This window comes from Hypanus sabinus, chromosome 2, assembly GCF_030144855.1.
Source record: "Hypanus sabinus isolate sHypSab1 chromosome 2, sHypSab1.hap1, whole genome shotgun sequence".
Taxonomy (NCBI): domain Eukaryota; kingdom Metazoa; phylum Chordata; class Chondrichthyes; order Myliobatiformes; family Dasyatidae; genus Hypanus; species Hypanus sabinus.
This window is the reverse complement of record NC_082707.1, coordinates 87,107,630-87,124,001: the sequence shown is the minus strand read 5'-3', so window position 1 is coordinate 87,124,001 and position 16,372 is coordinate 87,107,630. Positions and strand designations below refer to the sequence as shown.

Genomic DNA, 16,372 nt, shown 5'->3' with positions numbered 1-16,372 from the left:
ATAGTAACTACCCCCAACACTACTAAATTTCTGCCATGGTGGCTTCCAAAGTGAAGCCTAAAGCAAAATGCTTATTAGGCTTATCCACCATTTCTTGATTCCTCTTTGCTACCTCTCCAACATCATTTTCCAGTGTTGCAATACCCAGTCTCATCATTCAATATAGGGGAAAAAAATACTTTTGATATCCTCCTTGATATTGTTGGATAGCTTACCTTCATATTTCATCCTTTCTCTCCTTATGGTTTTTGAAATTGCCTTCTGTTGGTTTTCAAAAACTTCCCAATCCTCTAACTTCCCACTAAATTTTACTGTATCATATGCCCTCTCTTTTGTCTGCCATAGTTGCCTCATCCTCCCAATAGAATACTTCTTCATCTTTGGGACGTAACTGTCCAGCACCTTCCAAAGTACTCCCAGAAACTTCAGCCATTGCTGCTGTGCTGTGATCTCTGCTAATGTCTCTTTTTCATCAGCTTTGGCCAGCTCCTTTCTCATGCCTCTGTAATTCCCTTTACCTCACAGTAATACTGATACATCTGGCTTAATCTTCTCACTCTCAAACTGCAGGTCTCACATTAATTTCCAGGTTTCTTTGTGCTCTTCATGGGCACTCCCATTTCTCTCACTGTTGTTCCCTGCTGTGTGCAGACCGAATGCCAACTTCCTTACTTTACCATTGGGTCACTTGGTAACATGTACAAACATTGTGAAGTCACAGCCTACAGAAAAAAATATATACTTCACTTTGATTTATAAACCTACCACATCCATATTCAATCAATTAACCTTGTTTTTCTTATTGTTTAATGTTGTTAATTTCAGAAATATGGCCCTATAGACTCGAGATTGGCCTTTAAGGAACCTCACAAACAGCAATGATCTGAGCAGTGTAACTGAGGCCATGCCTTTCTATAGGATACCACTCTGCGAGAACGGGAGGTAGATCAAGTTAGCAGGTCAGAAGAATGTTGGTTAAGCAGTTGTGAACATGCACAAGGTACTTGGCTTCGTAACCAGTGGCTTGAACATAACACAAGAACTTAAGAATTGGGAGCAAAAGTAGGCTGTACGCTCCTTCATTAATGTTTTGTTTATCTTCGGCATCTTGATTGATCTTTAATCTGAGCTCTATTTTCCTGAACTTCCATATCTCTTGAATCCTTTAATGCCCAGGATTATATTTTGAACATTCACAGACCTTACTTAAAGAAAAATTCACCATCCTTTAAGTAAAGATGTTTCTCCTCAGTTCATTTTTAAATGTCCTTTGCCTTATTCTGGGATTATGACCCATGGCTTCTGGACTGATTAGATAGGGCAAAATTTCCTTGCATCCAGCCTAGGAGCCTTGAAAGAAATTTTAAGTTTTAGTGGTAACATGCCATTCTTCTAAGCTTTAGAGACAACATAACCCCTTTTCATATGGCACACCTGCTATCTGTGCCACCAGTCTAGTGATTCTTCACCACACTCCATCTATGTCAAATTTATAGTTACTGAGACCAAATCTGTACACTTAGTCTTTCCATGGCCCCATAGATTGCTGAAAGGCATCTTTACTTCTGTACACCAACCCTTTTGTAATGAATGGCAACATACCATTTGTCTTCCTAATTCTTTGTTACATTGGCATGTCAGCTTTAGTGATCTGTACAGACACCTTTCAACATTAGCATTTTTCCAAACCCTCTGCACTTCAAAAATACTGTGTTTCTATATTGCACAGTTAAGGTTATGACCCCACGTTCTTCCACATTATATTACATCCGCTATGTTCTCTCCCAATTATGTCGTTCATCATATCCTCCTGTATGTTTCTTCTGACTCAGGATCACAACTGGTTGAATGAAACCTCTTGCGGTCTCCCTGGACTGGCATCAGTCAGAGCAATGTATTAATCTGGGGCACTGTGCTTCAGGCAGAATGTGAAACCTTGGGGAGAATGCAATGAGGATAGCAGGAATGATATCAGCGATGAAGTAATTCAGTTATGTGAAGCAATTAGGGAAGCAGGAATAAAAGGTGAAGATGCCAGAAATGCCCTCTAGGTCAGGCAGAAACTGTGATGGGGGAAACAGAGTTAACTTTCAGGTTGGCAAGCATTCATGAGAAACATGAAAAGTTACACATCAAACATAATTTAAAATTTTAAACTGCAAAGAAAGAGGGTGGATGGAGTGGACAAAAGAGATAGGTTAGAGAGCAAATGAAGCTGAACAACACTGTGTGGTGGTGGCTGAGAGACTCTGATGGCTAGGAGCATGAGGAAGGAGAGAGAATGGGAGAGACAGAGACAGACGGTCAGACGCACACACACACACACACAAACAACACTGAATCCTTCAAACAGAAAACACTGTAGTTGCTGAAAGCTCAAAATAACAGAGAACAGTACGGCGACACAAATTCAGATTCAGATTCAGTTTATTGTCATTTAGAAAACACAATTGCAGTGCAGTTAAAAAATGAGACAACGTTCCTCCAGAATGATATCACAAAAACACATGACAAAACAGACTACACCAGAAAATCCACATAACACTTGGCAATCCCCAATCCAGAGTCCAGAGAGGCTGCTACGTATTAATATCACGCTACCATCTTAGCACGTTCCCCGGAAAGGAGCTCCAAATCCACCAGACAAACAAGACCAAAACCTAAAGCTACAAGACGTGCATAAAACCACATAGTTACAACATATAGTTACAACAGTACAAACAATAGCATAATTGATTAAAAAAAAGACCATGAGCACAGTAAAAATAGTCCAAAGATGTTAAAAGACTATAAGTTCGAAACCACCACACAGTTTGCACAAGTCCTCAGGGTCCCCGATTGATTCATCATCCCACGGTGGCGGCAGAAGGGAATACCCCCGCTATGGACTTCCACGGCGCTGCCCGACTCAACACTCAATGAAAGCAGAAAATAAGAAGCTGCAAAGAGACCGGAAAACCATAAGATAGAGGAGCAGAATTAGGCCATTTGGCCCATCAGGTCCACTCCACCATTTCATCATGGCTGATCCTGGATCCCATACATCTGCCCTCTCACCATATCCCTTGATGCCCCCTACTAAATAGGAAACTATCAACTTCCACTTTGATTATATCCATAGATGTGACTCCACTGCAGTCTGTGGCAGAGCATTCACCACTCTTTGACTAAAACTATTCCTCCTTACTTCTGTTCTAAAAGGTCACTCCTGAATTTTGAGGCTGTGTCCTCCAGTTATGGATACCTCCACCAAAGGAAACATCCTTTCCACGTCCATACCTAGTCCTAGAGCGATGGACCAGCTCAGTACTTCACAGGTATATCCCTCCCAACCATGAGGTATTCCTTCAAGAAATTAGCATCTATCTCTGAAGTCCCACACAACCAAGTTCAAAAGTTACATCTTTTTGATGGTTCAGTTTTAGAACCAACCTGCATGACCTTAATTATTGCTTTATAAGTTTTCCTTTCTATTTTACTTAAAACTCCTAGAAACACTATGTCTACCTTGCACTTCAACAAATATCAGATTTGTTTGAATTGTGTTCTTTCTTGTATCATTTCATATAATTTGTGTTTTTCTTGTGACTCTATGTCTCTATGTCTTATGTCTCTAATGGTTTGTGCCTCTGTTGCTGCCTCAAATAAGTCTTTCATTGCACTTGTGATATTTTTTATGATTTCTTGTGATATATGGGAACTATCCAAGAGTTCAGGCAGAGAGATAAAAGAAGTTTATGTTAGCATTTGGTTGCATACCGCAGAACTGTCCAGGTCTAACATAAAGAGGAAAGGCTGTTTATCTGATGTTTTTGAAGCTATTATTCATCACTCAGTTTAGAATAATGGAAGATGAGGTGCTGTCTTGAGCAAATACAGTATTGCGTTTTGCTGGATCAGAGTAAACAGCCATAGTCAGAGAGGTCCAAATAAGTGTAGGAGAGATTTAAAGTGAAAGCCAACAGGAAGCTCAGGCCTTGAGGAAGGATTCTCAGCCCAAAATTGGGTGTTTATTCCTCTCCATAGATGCTGCCTGACCTGAAGAGTTCTCCAGCATTATGTGTGTGTTACTCTGGATTTCCAACATCTGCAGTCTCTTGAAAGCATGACTTCCTTCATGTTATACTTAGCACTCCTACCAATGAAGGGAAGCACTTTATCCACTTGAGTAGCCACTTTCAGTGATCTATGAACCTGGACCCTAACCTCTGCCTGCAGATCGAAGAGATTATGGGACTTGCCATGAAATGTATAGCTTCTCCTTTCATTTAACCTCCTAAAATGTAGCTACTTGCATTAGACCAGATGAAACTCCATAAGTCATGTCTCTGTTCATATCTGTAACTGATCTCTTTCATGCTATATTCTCTAATGGTCCTTCACACTGTCCACAGCTCCACCAATCTTAGTGTCATCTGCAAACATGTTAATCCACCCATCTACATTTTCACTCAAACCATTGATATACATCACAACCATAAGGAGCCAGGCACCCCTCGTAGTGGAACACCACTGGTCACAGTCTTCTGACCAGAATCACAGCCTTCCACTCCTCCCCTCTACCTTCTACGGTCAAGCCCGTTTCAAATCCAAACTTACAATTTACCTGGGATCTCAGGCATCTTTATCAACCAGGTTATCTGAATCAACCTACCATAAGAGAGCTTGTCAAAAGACTTTCCATAAACTACCTATATATCTATTTCTCCACCTTTCAGTGGCTATTGGACGGTCTATAGTAGAAACCATCAGCATAATTGCACCTGTCTTATTTCTGAGCTCCACCAATATTCCCCTTCCGAGTACTGCTGTGACATTTTCCCTTACCAGCAGTGCAACTTTTCCACATCTTTTACCCCCCTCTCTATCACATCTAAAATAAAAAACCCAGGAACATTGAGCAGACAGTCTTGTCCCTCTAACATCAAGATCTCAGCATCTTAAATCCCATGTCCTGATCCAGTCGCTAAGTTCATCCTCCTTACCCATGATACTCCTAGCACTGAAATAAACACCTGTTAACCCATTGGTCCCATTATGTTTATTAGCCTATTCCTTGTCCTTCCTTTCAATCCTACTTGTCACATCATCTTTCTTACCTGTTGCCCTACTGCTGGGGTTCTCAGGCCTCTGCCACTTTAGTTTAAACCTTTCTGAGCAGCACTAGCAAAGCTCCCAGCGAGGATATTGGTTCCTTGTCCTGTTCAGATGCAAAACGTATTGTATGTCCAAGTCCCACATGCCCTGGAGAAGAAACCAATGATTGAAAAATCTGAAGCACTCTTTCCTACGCCATCTCCTTAAGCACATTTTGAATGTCTTTTAAATGTTGTTATTGTAGCAAACACTTCCTTTGGCAGTCCATTCCATAAATGCACTACCCTCTTTGTGAAGAAATTGCCCCTCTGGTCCCTTTTAATTCTTCCCCAGTCATCTTAACCCTACAGCCTCTGAGAAAATGACTGTTTGCACTCATCCTATCTATGCCCTTTGGGAAAGTCTCCCTCAGTCTCTTACACACCAAGGAATAAAGTCCTAGCCTTCCCAATCTCTCCCTATAACTCTGCACTCAAGTCCTGGCAACATTCTTGTAAATCATTTTTGCCAGTTTAATGACGTGTTTTCTCTAACAAGGTTACCAAACCCTCAACGTTGTCTTATATACTGTAGGTATATCTGCTATCTAACTCACTTGCAAAGTTGCCTGGATGATGAAGGCCAGTATGGCCAATGCCTTCTGCACCACCCTGTCTACCTAGAGTGCCATTTTCATACAGCTAACCATTGCACTACCCTTTAACTTGTGGACCAGTCCTACCAAGTCCTATGATGTGTATGGTGATGAAATTATATGGACGTAGATTGTCACCTTGTTGAGGTGGAGAAGCTTGTGTGGTCCTGAGATCCTGAGAGCAATGTCGTCTGCAGCTATGCTCCTGGTAGGGTCATCCATGGCAGTAAGGTCGAGGGTGAGGTCCCTGACAAAGAACAATCCAACCAAGATCTCAACGGTGGAACAGGCGGATGAAGTTACTTCAAACTCAACGGCTGCGAAGGCGGATGAAGGCTGCATCAAATCCATCAGCTCCCATCATCATAGTTTCCACACCACTGGAATCAGTTGGTTGATTTGTGAAGTATCATGTGTTTCTTGGAGTGCAACATCAAGTACATGTTAAACAAATACACACACAGGCGTCTTCGCTCTGTGGAAATGGAACGAAGACCATCATCCTCGACCTCGAGGGATAGCCACGACAACGGCATATGGATGGTGGCAGAAATTATGAGGTTAATCATTAAATGTGGGTATTGCTGCGGTGAAGAGTGAGGACATAAGGACGAGAGGTAAGAGTGTGGTGAGGGAAATGGAAAGGGTATTTTTAACATGGACCTCCAGCAGCAAAGAACTCACAGACATCACAGTAAACAGTGTGACTCAAGTTATCTGCTAAAATGTTTATTCAGGAAATTAGGCAAGAAACCATATAACTGAGAGTTCATCTGGCCACTGCCCTGTAAGTAGGCAGCACACCAACCCCCCTTTTAAAAAAAGACCAGTGTTCGTTTACCTTTTTCATTACATATCATCTCTGTGTGCCTGCTTTTTGTTTAACATTAAGATCACTGCAAAAGAATGTTCTGTAATCCCTCTGCTCTGAAACAATCCTTTGCTATTTTTCCAGTTGAATAAGGTAACCTCTTAATCAAAGCCTAATCCAACCACACAGATATTCCTTCTTCTCCTTTCTTCCATCAGAGTAAAGACACAAAAGCCTGAAACCACCTACCACCAGGCTCAAATTTAGCTTCAGTTCTGCTGGCGTAGGACTGTTAAATGGTCCCTCAGTACAATAAGTTGGATCTAGCTCTCACACTTGTGACCTTGCATGTTACTGTCTACATGCACTGCGCTTTCTTTTAATTGTAAGCAATTTACTTTGCCGTCTGTTACAGTTTTACCTCCTACTACCTCAAAGTGCTGTTTTAATAAATTCATCTGTGTGGATAATATGCAGAGCAAAGTTTTTCTTTATTCCAGTCTGTGTGATAATAATAAAACAATTACTAGCTTCACAATTTCCCATATTATAAATCATATATCAATCTCTTTTTCATGTACTTAATTCATCAATCTTCCTGATAGGTTACTTTGCACCATTCTCCATGCTGTTGGCAAATGTGACTTTTGTAAACTCAGTTCCTTGCTCTGAGACTAACACACATTGTTATAATTGGGTCTTTGATGGCATTGTGGCTGATCTATACTTTGTCTTAACAATCCTCTTCTGCCCATTTTCCACAGTTCTTGATTCCCTACCATTCTTCCACCTGAGCTTTGATGCGACTATTGCCCTCTATTGGATTCTTAAGATTCACAAATGTCAACGTGCTCCTCATCCTACACTTCTCCAGGCAAAGCATTCTCATGGAATGTACTTGTTGAAGGCCCCAAAACCTTAACTATTCTAATAAGATCACTTCTCATTCTTCCGTACTCCATGTACACAACTCTATTTCACTCAATTTTCCCTCAGAATTCAAAGCATTGTTTTCACTGTGTTGCCTCAAAGGCAGGCTGTATCCTTCTTCTTTCTTACTGTGATAAGCCTGGCTCTTCCTTGATCTATTCATCTACACTATGTGCATTATATACTCTTTCTTTGTTTGATTGTATTCTCTTTTGGCTTTGTTTCTCCTCTCTTTCTAATGGGAATTAACTCGAATTACATTAGATACCCCTCTGAAGGCTGCCTTTTGCTCTAGAACATGATGTGCCTGCATGTTATTTTCAACTTGATTGCAAGGATTGCATTGGAAAGGCTAGACCTGCCTAAATAAACAAATCTTCCGGTTTATTTGGGATGAACCTTGAGTTCCTGAAGGAAATGGGAATAAAACTGAAGAGCCGAGCATCATCTTCTATTGATCTTGATCAAGAGGAGGTGCTAGAGGATGATAGAATAGCAAATATAATACCTTTGTCCATAAAGAGTCGAAAGACCAGGCTAGACGAAGTACAACCCATGAGTTTGCTGGTGGGGAAATTTATCAAGCACTACTCTTGTCTTTCTCCATTATACTGTAATTTTTTTTACCTTAAAACATTGCATATTTATTTCATAAAATTCTGCATTTAGATCTGCATTCACCACACCTACAGACCACCTACTCCAGATCATAACCACACATTGCTAAATAAAGGCTTTTCTCCGTATCACCCTTGGATCATTGTCTAGATATGTGTGATCCTCTGCAACCCAGAAGTTTTGTTATATATACATAAATCTTGCAGGTGTTTCAGTTCCCCTCTCAACCTCTTTTTGCCTCAAACAGAACAATTTCAAGTTCTTTATCCATGGAGGCAAAACTGGCAAGACTCTACCAGAATGCCAGATTGATTTTCCAAACATTGTGTTCTGGGAATTTGAGCTTATGCAGATCAAAGCTGACCTGGGACACAGGATGGCTGTGGCTTACAGGATTCCCTGTGAATATGGAACAACGTATATCGGCTACAAGGGATGCATGGTGGAAACCTGCATCGAGAAGCATAGGAGGTGTATCCGGGGTTACCTGGAGAAATGGCGGTAGCAGAACATTGCATTTGCAATGGCCATAGGATTGACTTCGATGACACTAAACTACTGTGCCATGCAATGGCTTCTGGGACTGTCTGGTGAAGGAAGCCATTGAAATAAGACTAGGGAACAAGAATTTTAGCAAAGATAATGGTCTCATTCTAAGTAAGAACTGGAATATAATTGTAAACAAGGTGGGACAGTTTAAACCTGATTGGTTGAGGACTAACCAATCAGGCAGGCAGACAATGGGGTATATTTACCACTGGACTAGACGAGGCTAGGTATCATCTCTGATGAAGATGGCGGATTTTGTCCTCAGAACATCAGTTAAAATCGATACCTATACCAAGCTGGAAGCCCGAGAGGAGTGTATTCGCTGATGTGGTGTTCACTGAGGTTAGCAATTAGTTTGCAGATGTTTCATCACCAGTTGAGGTGACATCCTCAGTGCACAGTTGTTGGTGTTGCTCTCAGGGAGTACTCAAGGTTATATAGCACCCCCCCACCCACCCCATTCACTTGCCTCAATCCTACAGCTTCAGTTGACCTTTGAATTTTATTGGCTTACATTTCTTTGGCTCTGAGGGATATGTACATAGACAGAGTCTATTTCTACATGTTTGTTGACAGAGTTAACAAAAAAGAGCCACGCTTCTAAAAATTTTTGTGCCTGCTGCATGTTTGCCAGTGCCAGAACCTCCGCGGAGTCCCAGTTAAATTGGAGGAATGAATCTGATTCTAGAGTCCATGTGTACAGCACCATTGCTAACAAGGCTTGCAGCCAAACTAGATTCGGCCATTTTTTGAATGCAGGATTTCATTAGTGGTTACAGTATAAGAGTGTGGTATTGGAGCTTGGGCAACGGATTAGTACGCAAAGTACCTGATACTAAGTGCATTAATTACGATTGGTGAGATGAAGGAAATTAACGAAGGTTGCAATTAAGAGAACACAGAGTCCTGAGGGCTGTAGTTATGAGGAAATTACAGAAGGAAGGGGCAGGGGAAAGTGAAGAGCTGGAGTGATTTGATGAGAACTGTTAAAGATGATTGAACCATTGAAATGTATTTTTCACAGTATTATTGTTTAATAATTATTGATTTAAATTGTACCCAAGATTTCTTAATTTCCTCACATTTGATAAAAGAAAATGAGCCTGTTTCTAATTACCAGACGATTGTGGCTTCCAGTTTAAAATAAACTCTTAAGCAATGTGTCTCTAAATTTAGGAGGTGTTGCTTCCTGTGCATCTATATAGCTGTTAATATTGTAATTCCTTCGGGAAATAGAGGCATATGTATGTTTTGCCAACATCCCAAAAAATGTGATGGCTTCACAGACATTCAGGTTTACACAGAACTTAGGAGTCTCAATGGGTAGGCAGTTAATGAGCTTCTTTGCAATTAAATTCCACTTCATTGCATCTTCATTTGCAGTGGGAAGGTATGACTCAACCTGTGACAAGAAACTGCTGATCTAGGATTTTCACACTCAACAGATTCCAGAGTTCACAAAAAACAAAAAAAGAAAACCAGTGAGCAGCATTTTTGTGGGCGAAATTGCCTTGTTAATGAGAGAGTTCAGAGGAGAATGGTCAGACTGGTTCAAACTGACAGGAAGGCAACAGTAACTCAAACAACCACACATCACAACAGTGGTACATCTCTGAATGCACAGCATGTTAGAAATGAAATGGATGGGCTACAGCAGCAGGACACCAGACACTTACATTCAGTGGCCACTTTATTAGGGACAGGAGGTAACTGCATCATTATAATTGCTGCATCTGTGAAAGTACTTCAACAATGTTTTTTTTATCTAGAATTATGTTGAATTTTAGCACTTCACAGTAAGACACACAAACTGTTGGAAGAACTCAGCAAATCTGGTACCATCTATGGAGGGAAATGAACAATGGCATTATGGGCCAAGACCCTTTATCAAGATGGAACGGAAAAGGGGAGAAGCCAGAATAAGAAGGTGGGGGAGGGGAAGGAGTACAAACAAGAAGATGATAGGTGGAATCAAGTGAGAGGAAGGTAGGTGGGTTGGGGGGGATGAAGTGAGAAGTGAGGAGGTGATAGGTGGAAGAGATAAAGGACTGAAGCAGAATTAATCGAATAGGGTGGACTATGGAAGAAAGGGAGGGAGGAGGGAGGTGATGGGCAGGTGAGGAGATGAGAAAGGGTGAGAGTGGTACCAGATCTGGGAATGATAAAAGACGGGGGGAGGAGAAATTGCTGGAAGTTTGAGAAATCACTATTCATGCCATTGGGTTGGAGGCTACACGGGTGGAATATGAGGTGTTGCTCTTCCAACCTGAGTGTTGCCTCATTTTGGCAGTAGAGGAGGTCATGGACCAACATGTCGGAGTCAGAGTGGATTGAAATGGGCGGGCACTGGGAAATCCCACATTTTGAGGTGAATGAAGAATAGCTTGACAAGGCTGTCCCCCTATCCATATCATATCTCACTGATGTAAAGGAGGTCATCCTGAGAGCATAGATAGAAGAGATGACCCCCCAACAGACTCACAGGTGAAGAGTCACCTCACCTGGAAGGTCGACTCGGGCCTGACTGGTGTGGGGTGAGGGAGAAGATGCAGGATCAGGTATTGCACTTGACGTTCTTACAGAGATTAGTGCCAGGAGGGAAATCAGTGCGGAGCAAGTGCTTACTCCCTATTCATTTTCACTGCATACATTTTCAGCAGCTTGTACAATATCTGAATTGCGATCAAGCACTAGTGATGAGAGACCCAGGAATAAAGCAGTTGGCTAACCAAAGGAGCATTAGGACCAGCAGCAATGAAGCCACACTGACCAACCTGAAGCTGGGTGCAAGAGAGAGGCTGTTAACAGGGCAGCAGCTGTCAGGAAACTATACCCTAATCATAGAGTTGCCGGAAGTAGTACACATTGGAAAACTGGTGTGTCAGTAGATTCACTATTATATTCAATGACAGCCTCCTAAAGAAAAAAATTATTGCCTTTTTGAACTGGTGAATAACTCTGGACCAGAACACTCAATCTCAATTCAGAAATCTGCCTAGCTTGCTAATGTGTATGCAGCCAGATGCTCTTAACATATCAGGCAATTCACAGATGCATTTCTTGCATGGTCTGGTTTGCAATCTTAGTGTTGGTGAGGGATCCCTGAAGGAGGAGAATATGTTTGTATTTTCAGCTTCTGTCAGGGTCCAAACCGGAACCGCGTTCCGGGTTTTGATCCGGTCCGGGAGCTCCGGACTCCGGGTCCTGCAGTTGTCCCTCCCGTCACCCGTGATCTAGTTAGGACCCTCCTGGTTTGAGGAGACACACCTGTAACTCATTGAGCCTTGGGACTGGGACCAGCTGGGTGGTCATTTTGTTCCGTTTCCCCACCGGCTCCGAACTTGTCTCTGCATTCTGTTATCCCGCCCGGGCTCAGACCTATTCTTCAGCATGCTCCTCTGCCTGTACCAGTACTGCCAGGTTGGTCCACTCTCCCACATTTCTTCCCATGCGCTGGTCCCGCTTCTCCGCTCGGTTTTGTGTTCCGCACGATCTGCCGGCCGTTTCCGAGTTTTCCCGTTGTCATGGCTGTTGTGTTGGTCAACCTGGACCTATGCCTGTTCCTACCCCTTGCCCCTGTTGGGCATGTCTGGCCGACCTGCCTCGGCCTGGTAGTGGTTCGGCCTGTTACTATCCCTTGCCTCTGTCGGGCGGCTCCAGCCAACCTGCCGTGGCCCGGCGGTGGTTCTGCCCCCTCCTTCTCTTCTGCCCAAACTCTGGGATAGTGCCCGCACCTGCCTAGGGTTCCTCGTCGTGCCCAGGCCTCCAGTGTTTCCGCCTGGGAGGCGCCCCTATCCGGGATACATGCGGCCTGCCCAGGGAGGTCTCCCCGCTAGCCTATTGCCACCTAGACCTGTCTGTCCGCCTGCCTGAACCCGGGGACCTGACTACCTGAACCCGGGGACCTGACTACCTGCCTGCCTGAACCCCGAGGACCTGCCTGCCTGAACCCGGGGACCTGTCTACCTGTCTGCCTGAACCCGGGGACCTGACTACCTGTCTGCCTGAACCTGGGGACCTGACTACCTGTCTGCCTGAACCCGGGGACCTGACTACCTGTCTGCCTGAACCTGGGGACCTGACTACCTGAACCCGGGGACCTGACTACCTGCCTGCCTGAACCCGGGGACCTGTCTACCTGTCTGCCTGAACCCGGGGACCTGACTACCTGTCTGCCTGAACCTGGGGACCTGACTACCTGTCTGCCTGAACCCGGGGACCTGTCTACCTGTCTGCTTGAACCCGGGGACCTGACTACCTGTCTGCCTGAACCTGGGGACCTGACTAACTGAACCTGGGGACCTGCCTGCCTGAACCCGGGGACCTGACTAACTGAACCTGGGGACCTGACTACCTGAACCCGGGGACCTGTCTACCTGTCTGCCTGAACCCGGGGACCTGACTAACTGAACCTGGGGACCTGCCTGCCTGAACCCGGGGACCTGACTAACTGAACCTGGGGACCTGACTACCTGAACCCGGGGACCTGTCTACCTGTCTGCCTGAACCCGGGGACCTGACTAACTGAACCTGGGGACCTGACTGCCTGAACCCGGGGACCTGACTAACTGAACCTGTCTACCTGCCTGCCTGAACCCCGAGGACCTGCCGCCTGAACCTCAAGGATCTGCCTGCCTGAACCCCGGGAGCCTGTCTACCTGAACCTGAACTTCAGGAGTCGCTCCGCTGCACCTGCCTGGAATTCAGGAGCCGCTCTGCTCCACCTGCCTGAACCCCAGCTACCCTTAAGTGCCATGGCGTCCCCATCCTGTCCTCCCCCCAGTACTTCAATGCCTGCGGCCTGCATTTGGGTCCATCCGGCCCCCCTTGACAGCCTGACATCTCAGGGGATCATTTATTCCACTCACTGAGGACTTGCATGGTATCTCACTTGAAACACTTCCGTATTACAAAATATCCTTTGTCCGCTTTTATTGAATGAAATTGATTACTATCACTTGAGGGAGGAAATGTGATATCCATATCATTAGGGCAGAGTTGCAGTAGTGAGAAGTCTTGGAAAGAACTTCTTTTGAAAAGTAAAACTAATTATTCACAAAGACACCATCACTGTTACAAAACACATCACACCAAGCCTCAGTGTGCTAATTATAGTTTATTATGTTTTGTAGGAAAAGAATCAATTATTTATTTCTGACAGGGTGATATACAGCTCACCATACCTACAGAGCATCTGTGAAATGCTAAAAACTGATTTTTTAGATGTAAAATGGATATCATTGTAGTTAGATGTCCAGGACATGAGATGTAACTCCCAGTCAGATAATCACCATGAAGTTCAGCAATTTTTAAAGGCACATGCTTCCAGGATATCTGTAAAATAGAGCAACAGGTACCCAGAACATTATAGCAATATTCTCCATGTAATTGCCACCAGTAGCAATAAATTAATATAATCTCTTTCTCAACTTTTGCTCTTTTCCAGATGAGAAAAAATTAGTGGTAAAGAATAGAACATTGGCATTTTTAATATTAAAACTTCCAGGTCAAGTAAACTACATGTTACGACAGTGAATAAAGGGATCCCACTTCCTTCATCTTCTCCACTCCATACCATCAACTAATAAAATGAAATCCACTAAGTCAGATAAAGGAATATAATTCCTCCTTTGACTCTGTTTCAACAGCACATCTGTGTTAGAATTAGAGGAGCAAATAATGTGCAGAAGTGTGACATTTTAACATATCTGCATGTTCAGTTGTCCTACCTGTGAGGGTGATAACCCTCTCCAACTCCCAAATAAACAAATACCAACACTACTAAACCCAGAATGTACCAAGACTCTGGAGAACTTGAAAGGAGAAATCATATTTCAACAAGTTTAAATGCACAGTAGAATCATACAATCTATGGGCAAAACAAACGGATTAATTGCATATTTCACTACCACTTACCAGGAGGTTCACAAGCATGAACTGCTTCCAATATTTTGATATAATTTTCAGTCAGAAATCTTCTGTAATCACTTTGAACTTCAATGAGGCATTGAGTTGAATCCTTAAAAAGGAGATCCTTCCCTGAAAATGAGCCTGAACTGAACATCTGAAAGGTGTCTTGCATGGTTCCATTACGGCCGTGTTTCAGCTGGAGTAAAGGAACATGGCATTGTCAACAATTACACACAACATGTCTGTGTGAATTATCAATACTGTATTTGAAATGAAGATTCAGTGATGGGAGTTCAGGCTTTCAAGGACAGATGAGAAAAGTTACCTAAACATTCTCCAATATAACCTCAATATATAACCTCAAATGAACTGTCCATCTCTTTTCCCAAGAACCTTTTGGAGGAGGGAATATTGACTGTACTTCTGAATGGTATGTTTTAGTAACTGTGCCAAACGTACAAAAGAACATATTAAACAGAAGTGAGACAATTTAAAATAATATGTCAATAATGTAGATGTCGGAATTGATGGCTTTGTAGCCAAGTTTATGGGGCAGGTGGTGTTGAGGAAGTAGGGAATTTGTGGAATGATTTAAACAGATTGGAAGAATAGGCAAATAAGTGGCAGATGGAATATAGTGTAGGGAACTTCATAGTCATTCTTCTTGATAGAAGAAATAAAAACATACATTACTTTCTAAACAGGAAGAAAATTCAAATCTCAAAGGTGCAAAGGGACTTAGGAGTCCTCATGCAGATTTCCTTAAAGATGAACTTGCAGGTTGAGTTGGTGGTGAGAGAGGAAAATGTAATGTTAGCATTTATTTCAAGAGGACTAGAACATAAAAGCAAGGATGCAAGGCTGAGGTTTTCAAACATATTGGTCAGACCGCACTTGGAGTTCAGAGGAGGTTCCATAAATGAAAGGGTTAATATATTTGGTTATTGTATAAAGGATTAATGTATTTGATGGCTCAGGGCCTGTTCTTGCTGGAGTTTAGAAAAATGAGGGAAAGACCTCCTTGAAGCCCATTGAATATTGAAAGGTCCAGACAGAGTAATGAGGAGAGGATATTTCCTATTATGAGGGAGTCTAGGACCAGAGGGCACAGCTTCTGAATAGAAGGATATCCTTTTAGAACAGAGGTGAGGAAGAATTTCTTTAGTCAGAGGGTAGAGAATCTGCAGAATTCATTGCCACAGGTGGCTGTTGAAGCCAAGTAACTGGGTATATTTAAAGCAGATATTGATAGGTTCTTGATTAATCCGGGTGTGAAAAAGGTTACAGGAAGAAGCCAAAAGAGAGATAATAAATCAATCATGATGGAATGGCAGAGCAAACCTGAGAGCCTAAATGGATAATTTCACTCCAATGTCTTATGATCTTATGGTCTAACATATCACATATCTTACACCATTCCAGCTGCGTTCTCTCAGAGGGTAACCATTATTTAATGCCATGAAAAGGTAGCTTTTCATTCTGTCATGCAAGAATCCTTACAGCCTTCCTTCACTCTGACTATCTAGGAAACCTACAAAGGATATAACTGGAGAAATGGAAATAGTCAGCAGGTCAGGCAGCTTCTGTAGAAAGAGAAACTGAGTTACTGTTTCTAGTTAGGGACCCTTCCAAAGACAAAAAACTGAGAAAAGCACTGTGTTATGACAAAGAAGAGAAAGGGTGGAGGGTGTGTACTGTGAGGCTGCCAAAGTAAAATTTACTTAAAGTACTAGAAGGTGAAGACAAAACAGAGAGAGTGAAAATAACTAAATTGAAATGGAAATATGTTACCACATTTACAGAAAGAAAAGAAAGTTAACTTG

The 16,372-nt window shown here is 42.8% G+C and overlaps 1 protein-coding gene across 1 annotated transcript in view; it reads right to left on the bottom strand.

The window, feature by feature from the left end:
- The window catches only part of LOC132403702 (serotransferrin-A-like), a 134,102-nt gene that overhangs the window by 58,314 nt on the left and 59,416 nt on the right, over positions 1-16,372 (bottom strand). The window contains exons 16-17 of the mRNA XM_059987290.1: positions 14,556-14,745; positions 8,482-8,540 (exon numbers count right to left, since the gene is read on the bottom strand). Coding sequence (XP_059843273.1) covers positions 8,482-8,540; positions 14,556-14,745 — 249 coding nt within the window. The remainder of the gene's footprint in view (positions 1-8,481; positions 8,541-14,555; positions 14,746-16,372) is intronic.